The sequence below is a fragment of the Tursiops truncatus genome, chromosome X (genome assembly GCF_011762595.2).
Source record: "Tursiops truncatus isolate mTurTru1 chromosome X, mTurTru1.mat.Y, whole genome shotgun sequence".
In the NCBI taxonomy this organism is placed as follows: Eukaryota; Metazoa; Chordata; class Mammalia; order Artiodactyla; family Delphinidae; genus Tursiops; species Tursiops truncatus.
The window spans coordinates 27,589,980-27,615,649 of record NC_047055.1 but is presented as its reverse complement, the minus strand read 5'-3'; the positions used below and the strand labels follow the sequence as shown (position 1 = coordinate 27,615,649).

The 25,670-nt window shown below is 38.2% G+C and overlaps 2 protein-coding genes across 3 annotated transcripts; one reads left to right on the top strand and one right to left on the bottom strand.

The window, feature by feature from the left end:
* The first annotated feature begins 2,125 nt into the window (after positions 1 to 2,125).
* Positions 2,126 to 10,550, top strand: MCTS1 (MCTS1 re-initiation and release factor). Of its 2 annotated transcripts, none has more exons than XM_004326199.3 (6): positions 2,126 to 2,458; positions 3,653 to 3,805; positions 4,337 to 4,434; positions 7,427 to 7,560; positions 9,510 to 9,577; positions 10,341 to 10,550. In XM_004326199.3, the coding sequence occupies exons 1-6, from the start codon at positions 2,448 to 2,450 to the stop codon at positions 10,420 to 10,422; spliced, it is 546 nt and encodes a 181-aa protein (XP_004326247.1). In that variant the 5' UTR covers positions 2,126 to 2,447; the 3' UTR covers positions 10,423 to 10,550. The 2 variants fall into 2 exon arrangements, with proteins under 2 accessions (XP_004326247.1, XP_033705459.1); XM_033849568.2 differs by lacking the exon at positions 2,126 to 2,458 and adding an exon at positions 3,054 to 3,082.
* Positions 10,551 to 16,003: 5,453 nt separating this feature from the next.
* Positions 16,004 to 25,094, bottom strand: C1GALT1C1 (C1GALT1 specific chaperone 1). The gene is made up of 2 exons (XM_033849506.2): positions 24,949 to 25,094; positions 16,004 to 22,865 (listed from the first exon to the last, which is right to left on the bottom strand). Exon 2 carries the CDS (start codon positions 22,858 to 22,860, stop codon positions 21,904 to 21,906), a length of 957 nt encoding a protein of 318 aa, XP_033705397.1. The 5' UTR covers positions 22,861 to 22,865; positions 24,949 to 25,094; the 3' UTR covers positions 16,004 to 21,903.
* Positions 25,095 to 25,670: the final 576 nt, after the last annotated feature.

Sequence of the window (25,670 nt, the reverse complement as noted above, 5' to 3'; positions counted from 1 at the left end):
AACCTTGGAAAAATAATCCTGTTTACAACACAAAACCAGAAACACATTAAAAGTGAAAAGTGGGCCCTGCTTATGTATCTGTGTAGATGGGTTATGAATAAAGGTATTCATGTACACATACAGAACTAAATATCTCCCTCGTTAATACTAATGACCTAATTTGGCATTTGTCATAATTCAGATTCAGTTTCTGTGATTATCAGAGTATATGAAAGTGGATTAAAATATGTATGCACATGTAGCTATATATCTAGTCCATGCATGTGGGATTTGTCATAATTTAGAGTATGTATAAATTTTATTTATTTATTTTTTTTGCGGTACGCGGGCCTCTCACTGTTGTGGCCTCTCCCGCTGCGGAGCACAGGTTCTGGACGCGCAGGCTCAGCGGCCATGGCTCACGGGCCCAGCCGCTCCGCGGCATGTGGGATCTTCCCGGACCGGGGCACGAACACATGTGCCCTGCATCGGCAGGTTGACTCTCAACCACTGCGCCACCAGGGAAGCCCTATTTTTATTTTTTAAAACCTTATTATTATTATTTTTGGCCGCCCCACGCGGCATGTGGGGTCGTAGTTCCCCCACCCGAGATCAAGCTGGCACCCTCTGCAGTGGAAGCGTGGAGTCTTAACCACTGGCCCAACAGGGAAGTCCTTATGTATAATTTTTATAGAATTAAAAGTTAGCTCTTATTTCTAGCACTGCAAATACTCAGCATAATACTTTTTAATAAGTCTAAAATTAGTAGGTTCAAGAAATTAGGAAGTTCAAGAAATTAGGAAGTCCATCTAGGTATTATTAATTTTGGAGTTCATCAAGTTAAATTTTATTTACTAGTGGAATACATTGTTATTACTAAGGTGTTATGTTTAGATTGAACACAAAATATTTATTTTCTCCTACCTCCAACCGCTTAATTATAACTGTTTATAGTTGTTATAATATATTTACTGTTACATGGCAGGCTTCCAGGGCGATGTGAGTTGCCAGTAGAGGAAAGTTCTCCTGTTTTGTAAGAAGCCTAACAGTGTAGCACTAACCACAGCTTGGGGTCTGGGCTTCAGTTTTGTATGTTCATAAACGATATTTAAATGTCACAGAGTTGACTGATGCTGGGAATGCGGATTCACGCTAAGGACGTTCTCAAGAGATTGATGTATAAACCATAATGCCAATTTATTAATTTATAAAGACAATTGTTCACGCAGATATGATTTGAAAATAGCAAGTCCTTTCCGGGCAGATCTTCGTGGGAAGCTAAATTATAATCAGAAGATTGTTGCTACCATAGAATCAAGGCAAGGTGAGTTAGCAGTACAATTCAAACACATAATACCATTTGCTGTCATTGCCAAGGCCCATCTCCCCAGTATAGAGTATTTGCTCCCTGGAGAGACTGGTGTATTTGTTTTACAGATCAGTGCACACCCATCCCACAGCCTGGGTAGTGCCTGTTTAGGTTTTGCATTTTTCTATGCTTTCTTTGCTGATCAAAACCCTTGATTTGCTCTTTTTTAAAATCACGTAAGTAAAACGTGTTTCTTTAGCTGTTATCTCTTCAATCGGATTAGTCTAGTATCGATCGGCTACAGGACATTCTATCATTCAGGGAAGGTACCTCTTTATATTTATAATAGCTCAACTTATAGCCATGGGGGTGAGGCAGGGGACAGCAGCCTAGTGAATAATTCTTTGGGGGCACCTCACTGTGGCCAGTGAATATGGTTGCCAGATTAAAATACAGGACGCCCAATTCAATTCAGATAGCACGTACTTTTTTCTTTTTTTAGTATAAGTATGTCCCAAATATTGGATGAGGTATAGTTATACTAAAAAAAGTATTCATTGTTTTTCTGAAATCCAAATGTCCTGTACAGGGCGTCCTATATTTTTATTTGCTAAATTTGGCAAGCCCACGAGTACATAAACATGATGTCAAGAGGCTTGCTTGGCTTCAAGCTGGTCGGTAAGCACCAATCCATTCGGTTGTCTCAGGGAACAAAAACCATTCCCACTAAAAAATAACTGTAGGTAGCAATGAAACACGGAAGAATTTTGACCCTTTGAGGAACCCGTAGTGACGCAACGGCCTTAAATACTGCCTTGATTGATTGCCCCGCCCCCTCCATCTTCTCTTCCTGTTCTTACAATGATTGCTCTATCTCATTTTCCTTCACAAGTCCCGCCTTTTCAGCTACCCGCTCTGGATAGGGATCGGTAAACCAAAAAGGGCCGGCAAAAGAGCCGACGATTTTAAGGAGCGGAAGTAGTCAAATTTCTCTGAGAACCGTAAAGTGCGGCTGGCTGTCTCCCTTTCCGGATAACGACAACAGCTCCGACTGTCAGTTCCGGCCTTCCTCGTGTAAGGGGATCTGCCGGACCCTTGCTAATTCAATTTTTTCCCCATTCCGGGCCCTTCCCTATCGTCGCCCCCTTCACCTTGGATCATGTTCAAGAAGTAAGGACATGCTGTGGCCTCCGTTGGCTACTTACAAAGGGGGTGGGGGTGGGGGTGGGGAAGAGGGCGAGAGCAAAGATTCTCTTTCTCTCTCCCCCGCCCCTGCCATCCTTACTCCCTAAGGTTTTCTATAGTACTATTCTCTCAACTGGCAACTAGCAACACTTCTTTAAGCTTTTCGTCCCTAATCCTCAGTTGGGTTTGGGTCCTCCCACCCTCATTTTCTTTCTCCTTACCTCTCTTTCTCTTTTGCCCCCTTTCCTAGTCCTATCTCCGTTCCTAGGATTCTACCAATCACATCCTTGCACTGTGATTTGGGGACATATCCTCTTTAGCAGAGAGGAGAGCCCTGCACTCACTGCCTTGTGGTTACTAGTTATGAACTGAATAAGGGAAGGCTTGACTTCCTGGGTCATGGGAGTGAAGGAGTCTGGGTGACAGGAAGCTAGCGGACTGTGATACCTATTGCCTAGCTGCCAGATGAACCTTGTCTTGAAAATAGCGTGACTGCCCCATAGGCTATTCAGTGTGAGGAAGACAAAAATTCTTTGGAACCTACCTAGTGGGTTTGCCTTCCAGATTTGGTAGACGCAAAAAGCAAAGGGGGATCATGGGCAAAGGGAGGTGGGTTTTGTGCAGGACATTTTGAGCAAAAATAAATAGGGATGTTAAATACCGTCGTCATCATCACTTAAAAAAGAATCTCAGCAGATTACATAGCCTAGGAGGGGCCGATTTTCACTGTTATATTTGGGTTGGTCTTTTGTATATCAACGCTTGAGGGTATTTTCATTTTGTTTTGTTTTGCTTTTGTTTTTTTACACAGGTTCTGTTATAGGTGGGAATCTGTTTTTTCCTGGGTAGAGTTGAGTAAGATTTTCCAGGAGAGGCATTTGTGTAGCTAATTACAGATTATAATGTGAAATATGCCTCATATCCTTCTCCCCTCGCCCCCCCCCGCCCAGCTAATTGTGACTTTATGACAGTTTATTTTAATATTGTATTAAGACTTTGGTTTTGTGCTGGACACAATAAAAGGGAAATGGTATTTAAAAAAACAATTTATTTCGTAATTATTTTAGACGTCTAAATATTTGCTTGGAAATAGATGACTAATTAAAACAATACCTTTAGCTATTCTGATATGTCTTCTTGGAAATGCCTTTTTTTTTCCTTGCAAAAATCATTTGGCAGATTTGATGAAAAAGAAAATGTGTCCAACTGCATCCAGTTGAAAACCTCAGTTATAAAGGGTATTAAGAACCAATTGTTAGAACAATTTCCAGGTATTGAACCATGGCTTAATCAAATCATGCCTAAGAAAGATCCTGTCAAAATAGTGCGATGGTAAGTCTTTATTTTTTTCTATGTAAAGTTCAGAGAAACTGAATATTGAATGATTAGATTGCACTCATAATAAATGTAATTATCGTCACATTAACTATTTATCTACTCTAAATGAGTAACTCTAAAACTTATCAATATTTGTATTTTCAAGTGTTTTTCTATGTTTGTGAAAATGTGGCTTTCTGTACTGATTGTTTTATTAAAGAGTTAATTAAATGTTTTTATTCAGAGTTGGATTTATTTCAGTTTGTGCTTTAGAGATTTGTTTTATTAATTATCTGAAAAGGAATTTAAAATAATAAAATGTGAAATAAAATTGTAGCAGGTCATATTTTTCCTTTTTCTCTACTGGACTGGTATGAGTTAAAAAAAATGTTTTTTTTGCCCTGGATCTTTATTGAAATTTTTTTTAAAGCTTACTGTATCTCTGTATATGCATGCTTCATATTATACATTATTTAAAGGATGTTTGGCACATTCATTTTTGAAAGAAAATATCTAACTTGGTACTTTGTGACATTTGTCTTACAGCCATGAACATATAGAGATCCTTACAGTAAATGGAGAGTTACTGTTTTTTAGACAAAGAGAAGGGCCTTTTTATCCAACCCTAAGATTACTTCACAAATGTAAGTCTTGTTAGAAAATATGTATTTGGGCATATGGAAAGACACAAAAGGAGTTGAAAGTGACTTCTGGTAGTTAACTTATTAGTACTAGGCTATATGGAATATAAAACTAAAAAGATTTCCCCCCTCCCCATCTTGTGGTAAATCTGAAAAATGCAAATTCTCTCATTATGCATTCCAGAAAGCCCAAGAAAGAGCATTCATTCATTCATTACTTAATTCAAAAACTATTTTTTAAACTTACTCTGTGCCAGGCACTGAGCTAGGTAATGAGAATGTGATAGGAAGCAAAGATAGATATGGTCCCTGTCCCTAGGAAGCTAACAGTCTAGTTGGGAGAATAGACAACAATTAGATAATTACACGAATATATATTCACAAACTGTAATAAGTGCTGTGAGCATTTTCTTTTACATTTGTATCCAGATTTGCCTCATAGAGGTAAGTCTGTATAAGGGAAAGCATGGAATCCCAGTTATTGTTAGTTGAGTGCCAAGGTCAGGTGTTAAGAAACAAAATAATGTTTATTATGTACCCACATTTGCATGTTGTTAGATTGATTACATTACAAAAGAAAACCCAAAGGAAGATGCTATCCCAGTGTACAAGAGTTTTTCAACTGCAAAGTAAAATTTCTGCTTTTCAAGCCAGTATGTGTCTGGCATGTGTGCTTATTTATGGTGAAGCATTGTGTCTGAAGTGTCAAATGTAGAGGAAAAAAATATGTGTGTATAAATAGAAAGAGATAAAGCAAATATAGCAAAGTGCTAATGAACGATTGTTGAAACTAAGTGGATGGTATCCAGGTGCTCATTGAACTATTCTTCCAGTTTTTCTATATGTTAAGCATTTTCACAATAAGTTGGAAGAAAAAGATGTTCCTGTTTAATAATATTTTGCTGGGAACCAACCTTTTAGAACATCTTAAAGTTATTCTTGTGCAAGAAGCAGGATGATATGGTGGTTAAAAGTGTGAACTTGGAGTTAGGCAGGTCTGGGCTCAATTCCCAGTGCATGTCACTTTTGTCAAGTCACTTAAGCTTTGTTTCCTTATCTTTAAAAGTGGAAGCAATTTTATGTTACATCTCCCAGGGTTGTGAGGATTAAATAAGATAGTAACACACATGTAATGCACCTAACACAATGCCTGGAACATAGTAAGTGCTCAATATATAATAGCCATTATTATGATGTAGTAATTGTTCAGTAAATGTCCATCCACTACTACTACTTGTCATCATCCCCATGATCAGGATCATCATTATCATTATTATTAAAGGACAGATATTAATGAGGATGGAGATCTAGAAAACAAATTATGGCTTCTGAGTAGTAAACACATTCATTCAGCTTCCTTTTTTTCAGTAAGATGTTTAATTTGGAGCTGTGTTTAAATTAATTTCTAGTCTTGGTAGGAAAAAGACTTATTTGTTCTCTGACTAGTGGGAGAGCTAGTGGTAAGACATTAAAATGAATACATTTTACCAATTATTGTTATTATTCCTGGAGAGCCCTGAGAGGCCTAAAAAGTTTTTCCCATAGATATTGTTTTAAATCCTTTGGGGATCCTTTAGTTTTTAGGTTATGAATTATTAATAGACACACATACACACACACAAATTTTTTTAAGATTACAGAAGGAGTATGTGTTCATTCTAGAGATTTGTAAAATACGGAAGTAAAATCACTTGTATTCCCATGACCTAGAGGTAACCATGGTTAGTATATCAGTGTACTTCCATCCCATTATTTCCTGTATTGTGTGTGTGTCTGTGTGTTATGTGTAAATGCATATTTTTTTCCTTTTTAAATTGGGCTCTCTGTTAAATAGTTTTTGTTTTTTAATTAATAGACTTTCTTTTTTAGAGCAGTTTTAGATTTACAGAAAAAATGAACAAAGTACAGAGAGTTCCCATATACTTCCTTCCCATCCTTCTTTTCTTATTAATATACTGCATTGCCGTGCTTCAATCGATGAACCAATATTGATACATTATTATAATTAACGAAAGTCCATAGTTTACATTAGGGTTCATTCTTTGTGTTGTACGGTCTGTGGTTTTTGTCGATTGCATATATCATGTATGCACTGTTACAGTATCTTACAGAATAGTTTCACTGCCCTAAAAATTCCCTGTGCTCTACCTATTCATCCTTCCCACCTCCCCGTCTCTTCCAACCCCTAGCAACCACTGGTCTTTCTGGCAGTTTTTTTTTTTTTTTGCGGTAAGCGGGCCTCTCACTGTTGTGGCCTCTCCGGTTGCGGAGCAACAGGCTCCGGACGCGCAGGCTCAGCGGCCATGGCTCACGGGCCCAGCCACTCCGCGGCACGTGGGATCCTCCCGGACCGGGGCACGAACCCGTGTCCCCTGCATCGGCAGGTGGACTCTTCAACCACTGCGCCACCAGGGAAGCCCCATTTCTGGCAGTTTTTATTCTGCTTTTTTCACTTATCATATATTTTGAATATTTCCCAGGGTATTCTCCAAAAACATGGTCCTATTATATAGGTATTATAGACATACTTTAAGTCATTTATCTCTTACTTTATTGCTGGACATTTAGGTTGATTCCAGTTTATTTCTAATATAAATATTAGTGCTATAATGAATATCTTTCTATCTAAATATATTGTACATCTCTCATTTTTTTCTTAGGATAAAGTCCTAGAAGTAGAATTACTGAGTCAGAGTTTGAACCTTTTCGAGGCTGTTGATACATGTTGCCAGGTAGTCCTAAAGAAAGCTTGTACCCGTTTATAAGTCTTCTAGCTGTATATGGGAATGTCAGTTTTCCTACACTCTTGCTAGCACTGGGAAATACTTTTCTTAAAAATATATACCAATTTGATAAGTGAAGGAGGGTGTTTCAGTTTTATTTTGCATGTGTCACAGAATACTGTAATTTGGGGAAATATTTGTTCATGTCCTTTGCCTTTTTCTGTTGAGTCATTAGTCTTACTAATTTATGTAATGCATTTCTTTTCTTCTAGATCCTTTTATCCTGCCACACCAGCAGGTTGATAAAGGAGCCATCAAATTTGTACTCAGTGGAGCAAATATCATGTGTCCAGGCTTAACTTCTCCTGGAGCTAAACTTTACCCTGCTGCAGTAGATACGATTGTTGTATCCTTCCCAGGCTGTAACTGTTGAAAAATGTGTTCATTGTATTCTTGTTATTGCTGAAAGATCTGTCATCCCGGAGAACATTAGATGTACTTTTTTGGAGGTTACTCTTACTGTTGTCTCATGCCTTTCTGGCTACATTTGAAGATGTGGGAAGCAACATTATTTCTTGAGACTAAATTCTGTCCCATCTTAGAGATTAAATGAGAACAAGTAACAAAAGAGTCCCAGCTGCATTTCAGCTCAGTTAGAGACCAGTGTTATCAGACTCAGGACACAGTATAAAACTCTTAATTATTAATAGAGAGGTTGTATATGATATGATTGGATCACTTATTTGGACATCATCTTGCTACTTTTATGTTTGAATTACCCCAGATACCCTGGAGTAAAAGCACTCAAAAGGGAAAAGAACTTAAGCACCAGGTGGAATGTTAGAAGTGAGTAGTGGGAACCATTGGCAATCCCAGTGGTTTTATTTTGAAGTTCCAATGAACTTTTATTCTAAAGTTCATTTTTTTTTCTTTTTTTTTTTTTTTGTGCTACGTGGGCCTCTCACTGTTGTGGCCTCTCCCGTTGAGGAGCACAGGCTCTGGATGCACAGGCTCAGCGGCCATGGCTCACGGGCCCAGCCGCTCAGCGGCATGTGGGATCTTCTCGGACCGGGGCACGAACCCGTGTCCCCTGCATCGGCAGGCGGACTGTCAACCACTGCGCCACCAGGGAAGCCCCCTAAAGTTCATTTTTAAGTTGGTTGTTTGGGCCTCAGAACATGTTTTCTCAAAGAGAAATGATAAAGTCCCAGATAGTCCTTAAGAATCTATTCAACTCATGATGGAGCTGAATAATTCTGCATTATTTCCATTTCTACAGTGCTGTTTCAGCTATATTCCAGATTAGTTTTTTATCACCTAGTCTGGACAGGAGGACATCTTCTCCTCTGTCATAGATGAAGTGGCCATTTGCCTCAGGTTGAGAAAAGGAACCATACTTGGTGGGAATGGGGAAATCACTGGAGCGGAAAGGCCATTAGAGTGGGTTTAAGAGTGTGTCCTGTGCTCAAAAGGAGGGTGTTCTCTCTTGTGGCAGTTATATCTAAGGGGTAGTATAAGTTGTATCAATATATTTATATCTTAGGAACAGCTTGTGTTGATATAGATACTGGTCACATAATAGGTGATCAAATATTTGTGGAACATTGAATGAATGAATGACTTGAAAACCAAGGGAGAAAAGTATTCTGTGAGGACAGGTTACCCTTTTATGTTTATGATTTTTCTGTTTTTAAAGTTTATAGTTCTGGGGTTTCCCCTAAATGGAAAATTTTCCTAGTACTTAGCCTTTACTTTTAAAATAATTTTTATTTTGAAATAATTATAGACTTTGGGAAAGTTGCAAAACTAGTACAGAGAGGGGCTGTGTACCCTTGAACCTTTACTTTTTAAAATATGTACTGCAGTGTTTAACATTCTAGACACTTCAAATGATAACCAAGAACATTCTGGTTGTTCTGGATAGATTGCAACTTACATTGGACTCTTAAAGATTGATTGGGGATATAATTATTGTTTTAATGTATCCTTTATATAAAACCACCATTTAGTGATTAAAGCACTAGAACAATTGATATTTATTTCCATTTTTAATATTTATATGCAAGAAATTTTGTCTCCTTTTTTGCATGACTTCTTTTTCTTCTTTTGTTGGCATTGGGTTATGGTATTATTAACATTTGACTTAAAAACAGAGAATGATTATTAGATTCATTCATTTAGCATGTATTGAGTATTTGCAATCTGCCCATAAATTTTGCTAGGTCCCTGCCCTCAAGGAGTTAATGGACTAGGCGAAGGTGCAAGTTGGGTTCACAGTGGCTTAAGTAGTAATGTGACACCCCCTCTCCAAGGCATTTTGATAGATAAATAGTTTTCTTAGCTGTGTGTTTTCAGGCAATCATGGCAGAAGGAAAACAGCATGCTCTGTGTGTTGGAGTCATGAAGATGTCTGCAGAAGATATGTAAGTCTCCTGTTAGGCCTCCTTAGCTTTTAAGATATAGGTAACCTATGCAGGAAGAATCAGAATTACAGGTGAAATTTGCTCTCGTTCATACCATATCTTATAAATATTTAAGCACAGAAGCCTCATTTCTGATTTTTCCTAACACTTAGGAAGCCATTGAAACCTATTTTGTCTCTGGGATTGCATTCTTCCTTTAGCATTCTGAAAAGAACCTGTGTGCCAACACAGCTGTATTATATGTATGTGTGTGGTATTTTAGGAATTTTTTTTATTTAGTATGATTTAGATTAGGTGTGGGGAAAGATATTTTACTGCTAGTTTTTAAAAACGGTGACATAATTTAGTACCACACAGTATTTATCTTATATTTTAAAATGGTGGTATAAAATATTAAGGAAATATTAAAGATATATTACCAAAATATAGTCAATATACTTAAAAACGTTGGAACTCATGACCAAAATATTCCTATTAATTTTGTTTCAGGGTTAATTATAACACTTTGATGTTCTCCTGGTTTGGTGACATCATTACTCTGTTTCTGTGGACCCACTAGTTAGATCACTAGAATCGCTTTAAGACATGAACTGCAGCAGAGTAATGTAGTTTAATGTAGATGATAATGTTAGTGTAATATAAATAAATTCCCTACATGTGGCTCAATAATTTCAAGATAGCAATGCACCCTGAATTATATTTACCATGAGTAAGCCTATAAAAATACTTAACAATATGTTTATGTGCTTTATTCCTTCTGCAGTGAGAAAGTCAACAAAGGAATTGGCATTGAAAATATCCATTATTTAAATGATGGGCTGTGGCATATGAAGACATATAAATGAGCCTCAGAAGGAATGCACTTGGGCTAAAAATGGATATTGTGTTGTATCTGTGTTTGTGTCTATGTGTGACAACATGAAGACAATACCTCTGTGGTTATGCTGAATAAATTCAACAGATGCTAAAATTCTGTTAGCTTCAAAAATTATTTTATTTTTTCTTAAACTCAAGTTAAATTTGGGTTACAAACTTGGACATTAAAAGGTGTCTGGTAAGTAACCAAACTCAGACAACTTAATGTCCTTTCTCAGGCTAATGATGTAAGATGAAGGGCAAGATTTGGTAAATGAACTTGCTAGTATATGGCTGACCCCCCCAGAGAATCTGACTACTTAATGGGGCTGGAAGCTAGACTGGGATTTTTATCCCATTACCCCAGGGCACCTAGAAGTTCCCCTTCTCTTTTGTATGTGTTTTTTGTTTGCTGTTGCTGTTTTTAAACTTTTCATTATGGAAAATTTTGAGCGTATAGAAAAGTATGGGTAGCATAGTATAATGGACCTTTTCTGTATCCATCACCCAGCTTCAATTCGTGGCCAATATTATTTCATCTCTATCTCACTCCTTCCCACCCCACTCTCTGATTATTTTGAAGCAAATCTCAGATATATCATTTTATCCAGTTTCTTTAATATGTCTTTGAAATATGTATTTTTTAAAAAAACCCATAATATCATTATCACACCTAAAAATTTTAGCTATTTCTTTTTAAAAATATATATATTCATTTTTTATTTTTGGCTGCATCGGGTCTTAGTTGTGGCACACGGGATCTTCGTTGTGGCACGTGGGCTTCTCTCTAGTTGTGGCTTGCGTGCTCAGTAGTTGCGGCATGCGGGCTTAGTTGCTCCGCAGCATGTGGTATCTTAGTTCCCGACCAGGGATCGAACCCATGTTCTGCATTGGAAGGCAGATTCTTAACCACTGGACCACCAGGGAAGTCTCAGCTATTTCTTAATAAGGTTAAATATCTGAACTGTGTTCAATTATGTGACAGATGGACCCAATTGTTTCTCTTTTTATTTTTTTAACCATTGGTTTGCTTGAAATTGGTATCCGACAAGGTCCATATATTGCATTTGGTTGTTATTTGTCTGTTTTAATCTCTAAGTTCCCCGTCCGTTTTCCCTTTAAATTAATTATGTAAGAAATCTAGTTGTTTTGTCATATAGCGTTTCTTCCCACATTCTGGATTTTGTTGATTGTATCACTGTAAAGTAATTTAACTTGTTTTTGTACTCCCTGTATAGCCTGTAAACAGATCGGCTTGATCAGATTCCAGTTCAATTTATTTAATGCCCTCTCTTGAATCATACTACACAGATGCCCAGAACTTCCAGATTTGAGTCCCCACTGTATTCCCCAAAGAATGCATATCTCCTATCATAAGTGGCATATGAAGACCATGGACCTACTTCAGTGAGAACAGTAAGCTGTTTTGAGAATTAAACAACAGTTATGAATTTATACAGTGATAACAGGTCTTTCTTCCTAATAACATTGCTGTTATATTGGGTTGGCCAAAAAGTTTGTTTGGAAAAAAGTTTGTTGTTCAGAAAAACCCGAACGAACTTTTTGGCCAACCCAATACTGTGTTTCAGCCATCTTCATTTGGTTGTTTACAAATATATGACATGTGATTTTATTTTTCAGATGGATACAGACATTTACAAGATTGTGGTGACCTGTGTTACGGTTATAAGTTGGTGAGAAAGGTGAGGGTGGATAGTAAAAAGAGAGACACCATTTGGCTGGCTGTTGCAGCTGGGCCTCCCAAGATATAACATGGGTGAAGGGTATAGATCCAGGGTCTGACTCAGATTGAGAAACTATTTTCCAGTAACAAAACCTATAAGACTTGGAGATTCCCACGTTAGAATGTAAATGTATTAATTTATAGTGGTAAGTCTGCTTAGGGTAAACAATTAGTAAACAGGAAGTTTCTTGGTGAAGATGGATAAGAGTAAAGGAAGGTTGATAATTTGGGGGAGTATTTCATCTGGGCCAGGGTAAGGCTTGGAGAATTTTTCCTGCTTCATCATTAATTAGAATGCTTATGTCTGCCAAAATCTTTCTTTCCTAGCCTGTAGAGGTGCCCTGATAACTTTTCTTCCTATATCCTTTTTTAGTTCTATGTAGAATATTTTTCTTTGTTATGACAGTTATATTCTACAGCTTACTATATTTTTATATTTTATTATTTATTCCTGGTGGATAAAAGTGTAAATAATCTCGTCAGTAGCACAATTATAAATGATCTTTCAGGGTAGGTTTCTTCAACAGATAGTCTCATTTTATGCTGATTTACTAGTTTCAAATTCAGATGTTTCCCCATTTGGGGGAGAGGCAGCCTATTCGAGGTCTATAGCTCCTTATATGCTTAAAAAGAAAATAAGTCATTTATGTCAAAACCAAACTTAGAACCTTATTTTTGGTACTAAGATAATGTTAATTGACCAAGATTGCCTATGGAGTGTTAGCAATGAAAAACAAAGCACACACATATATTAGAGAAGTTTTAATTGTGTGGTTTCAGAAATAATTTATCCATGTTTCTAACCACTGTTATGGTGGGTGTGGGGAACACTTTTAAAATATTCAACATCATCTGTGCTTGTTTTCCTACTATGTTCAGGTACATTGACTTTGTTGCCTTGGTAATATGGACTAAATATGTATATTTCCTGCTCCCCCTGTGTCTGAGGCCTCAGGTTATAGAGTTAATCCGGGGTGTCACTCCATAGGTTGGAGCCCAGTCTGTTTCTAAACATTAGGTCATGCAAGGAAGCCAATTCAAAGAGGTTTAACTATCAGCCTCTTTATGCACTATGCTTAAAGGCAACTTAGTTTTCCCATATTCCTGAGAGTAGGAATACAGGGAGAGCCTGTTTTTCTCACAGGCAATGTGTCTTCAGTTCATTTTTAGTTAGGGTGTCAAGCTTGACACATTTTGTGTCAAGCCAACCTACAACCTAGTCATTTTTGTGCATCTGACACACTTTTCCTCAGCCGAGGTCAGTTCAACTCAATGGACATTTATTGAATATCCACTAGGTTCTAGGCATGTGGCACAAAGATGAATAATAGACAAGTGGCCCTTATCCTTAAGGAGCTTCCAGTCTAGTGAGTAAATTTACGTTTAAAAAAATCTGGGTAATGGTGACAGCCCAATAGCAACTTATAAAGCCAGTAGGAAGTTACTAATACATTTCCAATTTCAGTCATTAAAATTTGCAAATTATACATGAACCAGATATAAAAATATTCCTAGATTATATCCAATGTGAGGTTAAAAAAAATCCAGATGTCTTGGAGTTGCAACAATTCAGCATTCCAACTCAGATTGTTGTCCCATTGTGTGGTAATATAAAGGCCTGATAAACCCTCTTCTAGCAGACTATTATAGTGGTTTGGTGGTGTTCTGTTGGCAGCTGCATTTTTCCTTTTTTTAATGTTCTGGACCCAAAACAAGCAGCTGGATTTATCCAAAGGACAGCTATGAACATTTCTAATTTGAGGGATTTGATAATCCCCAAACATAAAGTCATATGGCATTTGTCAAATAATGATTATATCCAGCCAAGTTCCCCCTGCATGTAGAAATCCACTACCGAGGATACAATATTTCTAAGCATAGTACTTCAGAAGATACAAGAATGGCAAATGACTAAATTTATAGATGTATTTCATTATAGTAAATATTTCACTCTTTTGTTCATGAGAATATTAATAATGTAGCAATTATATATTAATGGGAATATGAAATGAATGTATGCCCAAACAAAATGTAGTAAATATTTAACTTTGTTTATCTAGGTTCCCTAATTTATTTTTAAATTTATTTATTTATTTTGGCTACGTTGGGTCTTCGTTGCTGTGCGTGGGTTTTCTCTAGTTGCGGCGAGCAGGGGCTACTCTTCATTGCAGTGCGTGGGCTTCTCATTGCGGTGGCTTCTCTTGTTGCGGAGCACGGGCTCTAGAGTGCAGGCTCAGTAGTTGTGGCGCACGGGCTTAGCTGCTCCGTGGCATGTGAGATCTTCCCGGACAAGGAATTGAACCTGTGTCCCCAGCATTGGCAGGCGGATTCTTAACCACTGCGCCACCAGGGAAGTCCCTTCATACCAATGTTTTAACAAATTTTTAGTTTTTCATGATCTGAAAGATTTGGTTTGTACTTGTTAGTCTGGACACTGTTCTCATCAGTTCTAATGCTGCCCCATTCAGAATTCATTTTTTAAAGCCAAAATTCACTGTTCACTTAAACATCTGGATTAAATTGGGCAGGGTGAGGAGGATGGGAGGAGAGTCCTTTTTGCCCTGTAGGCTCTGGACAGCTTTCTTAGAGAGCTAACTTATCCAGGATTAGGAAAAAGAATGCTTTTGTGAGACTGAGATCTTTCTAAAGTTTGCTTGTGTAAACATTTTGGATTTAAGCAAGTTCAACCTGGGAATTCCTTGGTGGTCCAGTGGTTAGGACTCCGTGCTTCCATTGCAGGGGGCACGGGTTCGATCCCTGGTCGGAGAACTAAGATCCTGCAAAAAGTTCGACCTGAATTGTATCTGAATATAGAGTAGAAACAGCTTCATTTGGTGGGATAACAGCAGTCTCTAACCCATCAAATTAATCTCTATCTCCTAAATCGCTTTCAAAAATGCACATGACTGGAAGATATTTTTCACTGGCAATCCTTTATTGTTTTAAAAAAAGTAGGGGTTAAAATACAGTAAAAACTTGGAAACTTACACTGCACTTATTTTGTGCTTTACAAGATAAAAATTTTATATTTTGTAAAATGTTTTGAAAGGAGTCCACAAAGTAATTCTGCTTTCTGGCTCCCAAATGCAGAGGTCTGAAAGAAGGCACACGGCCTCGTGAGCTTCTGGGTGTTGTCAAATCCAATTCTCTCTCAAGTACCGAATGCCCAGATGCATTTACTGGGGATGCAAGAGTGTCACTTAAGCAGTGGTTTTTGTCAATATAAATAGAAGCATCTTGATTAAAGTGTGAGGAGATAGAAACCATACTGATTTGGGCCATTTTGGCTCCAATAATGTCTAATTTACTGTGAAGGGGGAATATGTTCTAAGTTAATGTTCTTAAAAGCAACTTCCAAATTTCTCCTTAAAAAATATTTACTTTATTAAAAAGCTGCTTGAGGAAGAGCTGTTTTATTGCATGGCACAGATTCAATGTACAGATGTTATCTTAGAAATATTAATTAAGGAGTTCCCTTGTGACTTTGAATATTCAATACCAGCTGTTATTCACATCAATATTTTAATATTTTACCAGAAAGATACTTAATAAAAGGATTGATACATATTTAACTGTGTAAAGTGCTAGTTAAACTTGTTCAAATGGGTCAGAGGGAAAGGGAAATAAATAACATTCCTATACGCACAAGCTCTACTTATATATCTTGCTTAATCTTTATGACTATTCCATGAGGTAGATTTTAATTCTCATTTGATAAGTGAGGAAGCTAAGGCTCCAGAAGGGTTATATAACTTTCCTGAAGATACACTGCTAATAAATGGCAGAGTTGGGATTTGAACCTAAGTGTCCCTGATTGCAAAGACTGATTTTTTTTATTTTTACATTATCATATATTTTTTATTTTAAAAAATCTAATATTTTAATATTAAAATAAAATTTAAACACAGCATCCTTTTCTCACCATTAAAAGTAGGATAATTCTAGACAATTTTTCTGAAATCTATAAATGTGCTTATACAAATGCATTAAAAGCTAAGTATCTCAACATCTGTAAGGCCTTTAGCAAATAAGTATCAACCTTCAGGAAGATGAGAGGCCACCTGAAAATGCACCAAAATTTCAAAATTAAGCTTTTAATTTATTGATAATAAAGCTAAGTATCACTGATATGCAAGTAAACAGTTTTTAGAACAAGCTGGAATTTTTCTAAAATTTAACCATGGTTGAATAAAATAGCAAGAACTAAAAAAAAAAATGTCATGAAGAACCTAGGGGTAAGACACGAATAAAGACACAGACCTACTAGAGCATGGACTTGAGGATATGGGGAGGGGGAAGGGTAAGCTGTGACAAAGTGAGAGAGTGGCATGGACATATATACACTACCAAATGTAAAATAGATAGCTGTGGGAAGCAGCCGCGTAGCACAGGGAGATCAGCTCAGGGAGATCAGCTCGGTGCTTTGTGACCACCTAGAGGGGTGGGATAGGGAGGGTGGGAGGGAGGGAGACGCAAGGTGGAAGAGATATGGGAACATATGTATATGTATAACTGATTCACTTTGTTATAAAGCAGAAACTAACACACCATTGTAAAGCAATTATACTCCAATAAAGATGTAAAAAAAAATAGCAAGAACTTCAGGCAAGATGGTATGTAAATATGAAAAAATACATAAAACACTTGGAATTAATTCAGAACTTGTAAAAATACTTGAGTGGTAAAGTGTTAAAACAGTCAAGAGAAATATTCTTTGACAAAGAGATTACATGCTAGAAGAGACATTTTCTACCTTCCATTCATACTTCACGTATAAAGAATTTACACTCAGAATTTGCTTAAACCTCCCTACCTCCCTCCCGCAATGCCTATTTTGCAGAAAATCTCCCCTCACGTTTCATAAAATGTTAATCTTGGCCCACAGTTGCATCACCATCTTTGTTTATGGGCTATTGGAGAGAAGTGTAAGTTAGCCAAGCCTCTATTCCACAGTGGGAAAATATGGGTAGGATTAGAATGCAGTAAGACTGGGTTGCTTGCAGTGTGCTTCTGAGGAATGTTCTGTTTCCCTCTTCATTAGCAGGGTATTCTGGGAGAATCTTTTGAAATTGAACTTAGTCCTGAGGTCGGAACTTTTTCTGTCACCTTCAGGCTAGGTGATTTGTGACCATTTAAAGGTTATACCATTTAGAAGCCTTTCCTGGATTTTTAAAGAAAAGGATACAAGGGGGAGGGTTGGTTAAGTGGGGGAGATGAGGGTAGAGTGTAAGTGCAAAGGCAGAACTAGCAGCTGCTTTGTGACTATCAATACATCCAAAAGATAGGTTGGGAAAAGGATTAGTGAATATTAAAATTGACAGGAGCAATTTGGTTCAATTATAATCTAAGGAAAAAGGCTGAGGGGTCTAATCAATATTTTACTCCAGATCTAATGAGTTAATTTTGAGAAGGAGGATCCAATGACTTAATTTTGAGAAGGAAGATCCAGTGATGGAACTCATGCAAAGAGATGGCCTGGGGCCTGCTAAAAGTCAGGTTGCAATTTCCGTAGCCTTCAAGACAACCAGAAAAATAAACAGGCCTTTTAGAAGAAACTTCAAGTTTTCTCCCATTCACATGACAGCCCCGGGGTGGGGTGTTGTCTCACACTTCTGGAATTGGTTAGATCTGTGCTGTTACTGTAAAATACACACTGGATTTTGAAGACTTAATAAAAAAAAGAATGTAAACTATCTCATTTTTTCTGTTGATTACATGTTGAAATGACAATATTTTGGATATATTGGGTTAAGTAAAATATAATACTAAAAGTAATTTCACCTCTGTCTTTTTTAATGTGGCTACTAGAAAATTTTAAACTACACATGCGGCTCCCATTATATTTCTGTTGGATGGCATTGGGATGGAGAACAGGCAGTATTCCCTGAAGCTTCCTTCCGGAGGTGAATACCTTAGAGTGGCAAATATGGAAAAGAAGATTCTCAGTGCCAGTATTTAAAGTCTTCCATTGGGGGGTGGGATAAGTTGGGAGATTGGGATGGACATATACACACTACTATATATAAAATAGATAACTAATAAAGATCTACTGTATAGCACAGGAAACTCTACTCAATACTCTGTAATGGCCTATATGGGAAAAGAATCTTAAAAAGAGTGGATATATGTATATGTATAAGTGATTCGCTTCGCCGTACACCTGAAACACAACATTGTAATCAACTACACTCCAGTAAAAATTAATTAAAAAATAAAGTCTTCATCAAGTTAGGACCACTTTTCCCCTTTTCCCCTCAGATGGTATGGGGTTGGTGTTTTGACTGTTAGAACATCCCCATTTATTCAGCACTTTGAGTACCTTTGTGGATGTCTCTTATCAGTCACTCATTAGAAGCATTTCTTACTTTTTTCCAAACACAAGCCTGTCCCATAATTAATGGCATCCGTCCTCACTCCCATCCATCCATCCATTCATTGAAAATCTGAGGCTTATTTTTAGGCCCTGCTCTTCCTGCCAGGGCTTTCACTAAATTGCCAAAGCAATGGCAAAACCAATGTGGCCATTCTTGCATGGAATCAGTGAAAACTATCAAAGAAATGGGAATTATGTGGGTTAAGAGAAATAACACTTATCAAATTGAGGACTTTTAAGGCAAAGAGGACCACCATATTCTAATAGTAAACAATGGCTTGTTTTATTGCTCGTGCAAAGCTTACATGAAATGATTATTTGACTCCCTGTATGAATCATGTGTTTGGGCTCTTTTTGCTTTCCACAAAATACCAGGTCTAGTGTTAAGCTCATAGATACCCAATATATACAAGGAGTAGTATAGTATATAGATTCCACACTAATAAAAGTGGACTTTCCTTTCTATTATGCTAGAGACCCCAGACATACACCATTATTTCATACTTTCTAAATAAGTCATTTCCCCCATTACCCTTTGAATACTTTATAGTATTTTATCTTTGATGATACTGGAATTGAGTGATTATTTTTTCATTAGACTTTGGGGGACTCCTTGGTGGGAAGGTTGGCAAAACCTTCCCTGAATTTCTTTGAATGCCAAAAGAAAGTTAAACTTTTACAAACAGGCTCTTCACATAAACACTCAGACATGCATTGAATGCATCAATCCAAGTCAGCTAGCACTAAAAGGAACACAATACTTTAACTGAGTGGAAAATTAGTGGTACACCATTACTAAACTCTGTGCTTTCAGTAACTTTTCTAATACAGGTGTTCCCTGAATCTGGGCATTATAAATCAGATTTGATACACAAGCAGTATTTTAGCTACATTAAAAAAAAAGCCAAGGGGTCTAATCTATATTTTGCTCCAAATCCAATGTTTTGAGAAAGAAGGTCTAGCGATTGAACTTGTGCAAGGAGATGGCCTGGGGCCTGCTGAAAGTCAGGTTGCAGTTTCCCTGCATTCAAGAAAACCAGAAAGATAAATATAACTTTTAGAAGAAACTTGAAGTTTTCTCTCATTCACATCTCAGCCAGTGGGCCTCACACTTCCAGAACTGGTTAGACCTGTGTTGTCCAATATAGTAGGCATTACCCAGCCATATGTAAAATATATTTACAATCATGATCAATTCCCATTAGACCTCCACTCTTCCCGACTCTCTTCCCAATAACAGAGTGGAGTTAGGGTTATAGTTTTTGGCTGTTGAATGCATGATGATCAAATCTGTAACCATGACTTCTGTAGCACAATTTTCTGTGTTACTGATTCCAAATTTATCTACAAGACTAGGTACAAATAAGTTCAAGGAGACAGCATATTATTTAAGACAACTAACATTTTATAAAGGAATACTCATGTATAAAAATACAATCAAGGGCTTCCCTGGTGGCGCAGTGGTTGAGAGTCCGCCTGCCGATGCAGGGGACACGGGTTCGTGCCCCGCTCCGGGAAGATCCCACATGCCGCGGAACGGCTGGGCCCGTGAGCCATGGCCACTGAGCCTGCGCGTCCAGAGCCTGTGCTCTGCAGCGGGAGAGGCCACAACAGTGAGAGGCCCGTGTACCGCAAAAAAAAAAAAAAAAAAAAAATACAATCAAGAGCATCAATTTGGTTTAAAAAGCAATTGTTACTTTAGTACCCACTAGGAAATCAAACAATGGAATGCATTTTCTGATATATTTATTACAACTATACCTTGATACACTAATGTAATTGAAGGCGATAAATATAGTAGAAAAAGTTTTAAGATACTGGTGTTGGGGGCAATGTGACACTTGTAAACTGGGTGTCACACTCAGTGAGATACTGTTTATCATTGCACTCACACTGAATATGATTTGGTTTGTAGTAATTACATCTGAGACCACATATTTTGGTGCTTGATAAAAGGGTTTTATTATTTTTCAAAATTAATAACCTTTCATTTTAATCAAGAGCCCCAGTGAGGAAAATCTATAAATTAAAACAAAGGGTTTTACACACTACTCTGATGATCAATAATTTGAAGCCCGAGGCCCTCTTGAGGAAATTCTTTCTGGCTTGCAAAAGCTGTAGGAGACCATTAACATCATGAAGCCAGTTATAAGAAAAATTAACCTCTAAAATGTCATGGTTTCACACCCTATGGGGGCTTATGGATCTGACTTAATATGGCATGTGCAGGCCTGATTTTAGGACAAGTCAGCTCCAAGTGTTTCACACATTTATAAACACAGAAGCTGTTGTATCCACCATCCATAAAGCTTTTGGGTAGCCACCGAAATCAGGCAAATGGCAGAGTAATCCAAGGTGAATGGTGAGGTTAAGACCTCCACACCAAAAACTGTTGGATATGGTGCAATCATGAACATGGGAAAAATCTAAAAATTTGAACAGGTAAACAAAAGCCAGGACAGACTCAATTCAAGTAAGTGAAACTGCCAGACTTCCGAAAGGAGTTCTTCAAAGAAGACTTCCACAGAACTCGTTTGCTCTGCAGGAGTAAATAAATCTCAACTGATATATTTTTATCCAAGCCACAGCTGAGAGCTTGATTAACTGGGAAACAATACAGTTAAATGACATTACATTCTTTACAGTCACCACTCCAACTTCAATATCTGCATAGAGAAGTACAGAGGGTTACACTGAAATTGTGTATGCTGAGGGAGGCCACTAAATTAGCTCCCAGGAAAATTATTAACCTTTATAATTAATTTTCACTTTTTCTCTCAGGGATAGATTTCAACTTTCACTTTAACAGTGGTTGGGAACATTCCCTTTATTGCTTGGTTGTGCATTTTGAGAAAGCAAATCCATGGCACTTGCGAAGGCTTAGAACATAAACCAACGTTAGAAGTAACAGAAACACACAGCTAAAAGTTTTACTTTAATCACAAATTCACAACTAGAGATTTCATTTGCGTATCTTAGAAAGCTAAAAAGACATGTTAAATTTTTTAACCAATCAGCAAAAACATGTGCCACACAGATTTTTAATGTTCATAATTTAGAATTTATCACATAATATATTATTTATAAATATATTCTTTATTTGTAAAATTATTATTATTAAAACATTTCTTTCCAACACAGTTGAAATTCTCATGTGTGTTTTAAGGAAAAAAACCCTACCCTATTTTAAAAAAACCCTATTACTAAACTTCAATGTGTGAATAAACCAGTGCCACCAAACTGAAAACGAAAAAAAAAAGAAAAGAAACATACTGCTGTGTTGGATATGCAGTTGTTACTACAAATAACACCACATGTCCTACACGGTGATCATATACATGCTCTTATTTCTTCTCAGTCATTATCAGAACCATTTGGAGGTAGGAAAACCAATGCATCATTGAAAATATGCCCAAATGCCCTAAGACGGTATACCCCGTACATCATTACATGCATCTGATTAGGCGTCAGTCCATTAAAAGTAACAGCCATATCTGAACAACATCCTTCTACTACCTGGTTGGGGTGATTAGTCATTGCCTCTTTAATAAAAAGCCCAACAGACTTGGTGTTAAATACATCTTTTCCTTCAGCATCTTCTGCATTTTCTGCAAATACTCCAGCGTATTTCAGGCAGACTGCTAGCTGCTTATCTTCAGATATCTTCCAAATCATCCCTCCCTGTTCAGGACACTTTTCAGGAATACTGAGAAGGCTGTTAAGTCTTTTCATTGATTCTACACTTAAGACAATTCCTCCTTCCATACTCACATACTCGAGGTCTCCAGATTTTATAGTGTGGCCTAGATAGAAAGGTTGTGATGGATCCTTTTTTAACAAAAAGTACTTTAAGTTTTCAATAATAGCAAACGTAGTGGGGCGTGCAAGGAAGAACCAGTTGTATTGGTCTCTATATTTATCAAAGGCGTATTTGTAAGCTTTTCTCATCATTAACCACATGTCATTTGTTTCCATGTTAATTGACTCAAACACTTTAACATTTTCAGAACTGAAGAACTCTGCTTTGTCACAGTGTTTGGTCCAAGTCTCCTTCACTGCAGCCCAGAGACTCACATCTTTGGGTTTGACAAGGATGATACAGTATACTCGAAAGCTCTTACTGAGCTCCATGCGTTCATCCTCTGAAATTTTCAAGATATCTTCTTTATTAGGAGCTTGTAGGTGATGATGCTCATGGTGGTGCATTCTATTTCCATGACCAATCCTAATGTGTCCTAGCATAGTGATCAAGGCACAGAAAATGCTTCCAAGCATTACACCCTTCAAAAATGAACTGCTTTCAGAAAGCATTTTTCCTATAAAGAAGAAAAAGATCCTTAGGATACTTAATAGAAAAGGAGTCTAGTGATTTGATTTGATATTCCCCCTATACTTACATTTTGCTCTTAATGTTAAAAAAAAAAAAGGCTCCCAAGCTTGAAATCGAGTCAGTGCAAGTAGCACAAGAGAGTCTTAAGAATTTTTTGCTTCCAATGATACCTGATTACTGTTCAGAACAAAGTGGAACTTTGCAGCAACACCTTGCTGCCATAGAATTTTCTGGGAGGCTATTTTTGCACTTCATCTATAGGGATTTAATTAACCAAGTACTAAACCAAAGCACTAACTCCAGAAACTGATATTACAGAGGTTGTCTGTCCATCATTCTCTTTAAAGGAATTTCATTTCACAAGCTTGCATTATATTATTTAAATACCTCTGTGGATATAAATGGACTTTTACAACAAAACCTTAAATTGAACAGATAAAACCACATACAATTGGTAAATCACCAATGGTATCTGTGCTGGCCTCTGTTCTCAACCTAGTGCTTTATTTAACTGATGGCTGCTGTCCTTAGGTGTTTTGAGTACATCTTGGAATTGATACCATATATGTTAATATTTACCCTTTTGTTCCTAAGACTAAATGGTTTCCAATACAGTATCTCAACTAACTGATGTATAATAATAAAAGCCCATAATGAAAATAGCTAAATTATTTGGATGAGAACTGAGTCAATATAGGCATATCTGGGGACTATTAATGAACATTTTTATTTCCTCCAAAGGCATTTTCTTATTCTTTGGGGAAGTAAAAAGGGAAAAGTCTACACTTTTATTTCAATTAGAAATTAAAAGAAAACCCAACATTAAATACAACTGTTGAGATTTTCCCAATCTCCCTTCTATCTCCACAAGGAATGTTCTACTGAGCTACTTAGATTTTCCCTTTGTTTCTTAAAGTTGAAAGTGGCCTTAGAAGCTATCTAATGTCACTTTTCTCATTTTACAGATAGGGAAACAGAGGGTCCACAGAGGTTAGGTAACTGACCCAAAGTCACAGTCAGCAATAGAACTGAACTAGAAATCAGATATCCTGGCATCAGTTTAATGGTTTTTCTATTACAGAATAAAGATTTCAACAGTGCTTCCACCCATATTATTGAGAATTTAATAAAAAGTTACTGAATAACCTTGTTTTCCTACAAATGTAAAAACATGTAGGATCTGTTAACCATAATTGATATTTTGCATCCAGCATCACCGTACTGCTACAAGGAAACCATCCCTTGGTTTTCTTCTAGAGGAAATGGACTTTGACCTCCATTACCTTAGAAGGACAACGTGTGGAACAACTTGACAGATGTAATTCCTAAGGAGGGGTGGGAAGTCGGGTGGGAAAGAGGCAGGACAGGTTTCCTGTGTCACTCACAGAACTTGGTCAACAAACACAGCTCTAATAAGGAAAAGAAAATTCACAGGAAACAAGCTCTGCTTGTTTTAGAATTGTCAGATGCACTCCAAAATGAATTATTTTATATAGGATTTTGGCATTTCATATTACACAATTTTCAATATGTCTGGCCATTATATAATAATTCACTAGTGTCTCTTAGATTGACAATGGTATATGTATGTCAGAATTCTTCCTGATGGGGATACTACTTATGAATCATTTGCACAAATTTTTCTAAGGAGTAGCATCTAGAGATGCACATGATAGGATATTTGGTGCAGAGGCAAGGGAAACTTAAAACCGCACACAAGCACAAGCGAGGCAGAAACGACCGGAGTGGTTTTTGAGATGAATCCTTTTAGATGAAGGCGGTTGGGGCGGAGTATGGAAAAAGGAAGAGAATGAAATGGAGAACAAAAGTGAGGGAGAGACATGGTCATCTCAACACCCCAAGGAGGGGCCGAGGGAGCGCCTCTAGGAAGCAGGCGCTCTAACTAGCCCCTTCACTGTTCCTCACACTGCACCTGCCCGGACACACCGCGTGGAGTACGCTGGGAGTGGGCCAGGGCCCAAGCCTTCCCCGGAGAGGGGCGGGGTCAGGCCGCTCCGGGGGCTGCTCCGCGAGCAGCTCCAGGTGCGAGCCGATGCCCCAGCACTCACCCGCGTCTAGAGCGGCTCAGGGGCGGTAAAGCGCAGCCGCGCACGGCTTTCCTCTCACGTTCGCGCGCCACTCGGATACGTTCCTGGTCGGGCTGCTCTACATGCAGGCGGTTTCTTCTCGTTGGTTTCGCTAAAGGTGGTGAGGGCCCGGAAGTAGACGCCACAACGGCGCGGGCAGCGGGGCGGGGCAAAGGAGCCCTAGGCCAGGCGGAGCCGCCCGCCCGCGCCGACGTCGGAAGGGCCCGCGCGCACGCAGCGCGCCCTTTCTCCCCGCCCCGTGCCGAGTTCAGAGAAGCGCGTCCTGCTGGCGTGACCCGCACGCTCACCCGTACCCAATGGGACGCCCAGAGAGGCGTGCGTGCGTACGACCTGCTGACACGTCCCACCGCTTCATTTTCCGGTTGTGGAAACTGCGAGAGCGAGGTAGTGTTTCACCTGACTGAGATCGTGTCAGGTCTCTCAATGGTTTCTCTGACAAGCACCTGAGGCACTGCACCCTCCCATTGACAAGAGGGCGCTCCACCCAGTACTGGGCTGGGATTAAATGCAGGCCAATAGTCGTTGAATTATGAGGGCAAGGATCACTAAGGTTGTTGGAACGGCATCTGAAGCCTCACTGTCCGGCTTCCAATCCTGTCTTCACCGCGTCCTTTGGTATGCTGGGAAAGTTACTTTACCTCGCTATGCCTCAGTTTCCTCCTTTGTAAAGTACAGAAAGTATC

Bases quoted from the DNA above. Each gene is read 5' to 3' on its own strand.
- C1GALT1C1 (XM_033849506.2), bottom strand. From the start codon at position 22,860: ATGCTTTCTGAAAGCAGTTCATTTTTGAAGGGTGTAATGCTTGGAAGC.
- MCTS1 (XM_033849568.2), top strand. The intron at 4,435-7,426 runs GTAAGTCTTGTT...CTTTTCTTCTAG, and splicing joins CCTAAGATTACTTCACAAAT to ATCCTTTTATCCTGCCACAC. The intron at 9,578-10,340 runs GTAAGTCTCCTG...TTCCTTCTGCAG, and splicing joins AAGATGTCTGCAGAAGATAT to TGAGAAAGTCAACAAAGGAA.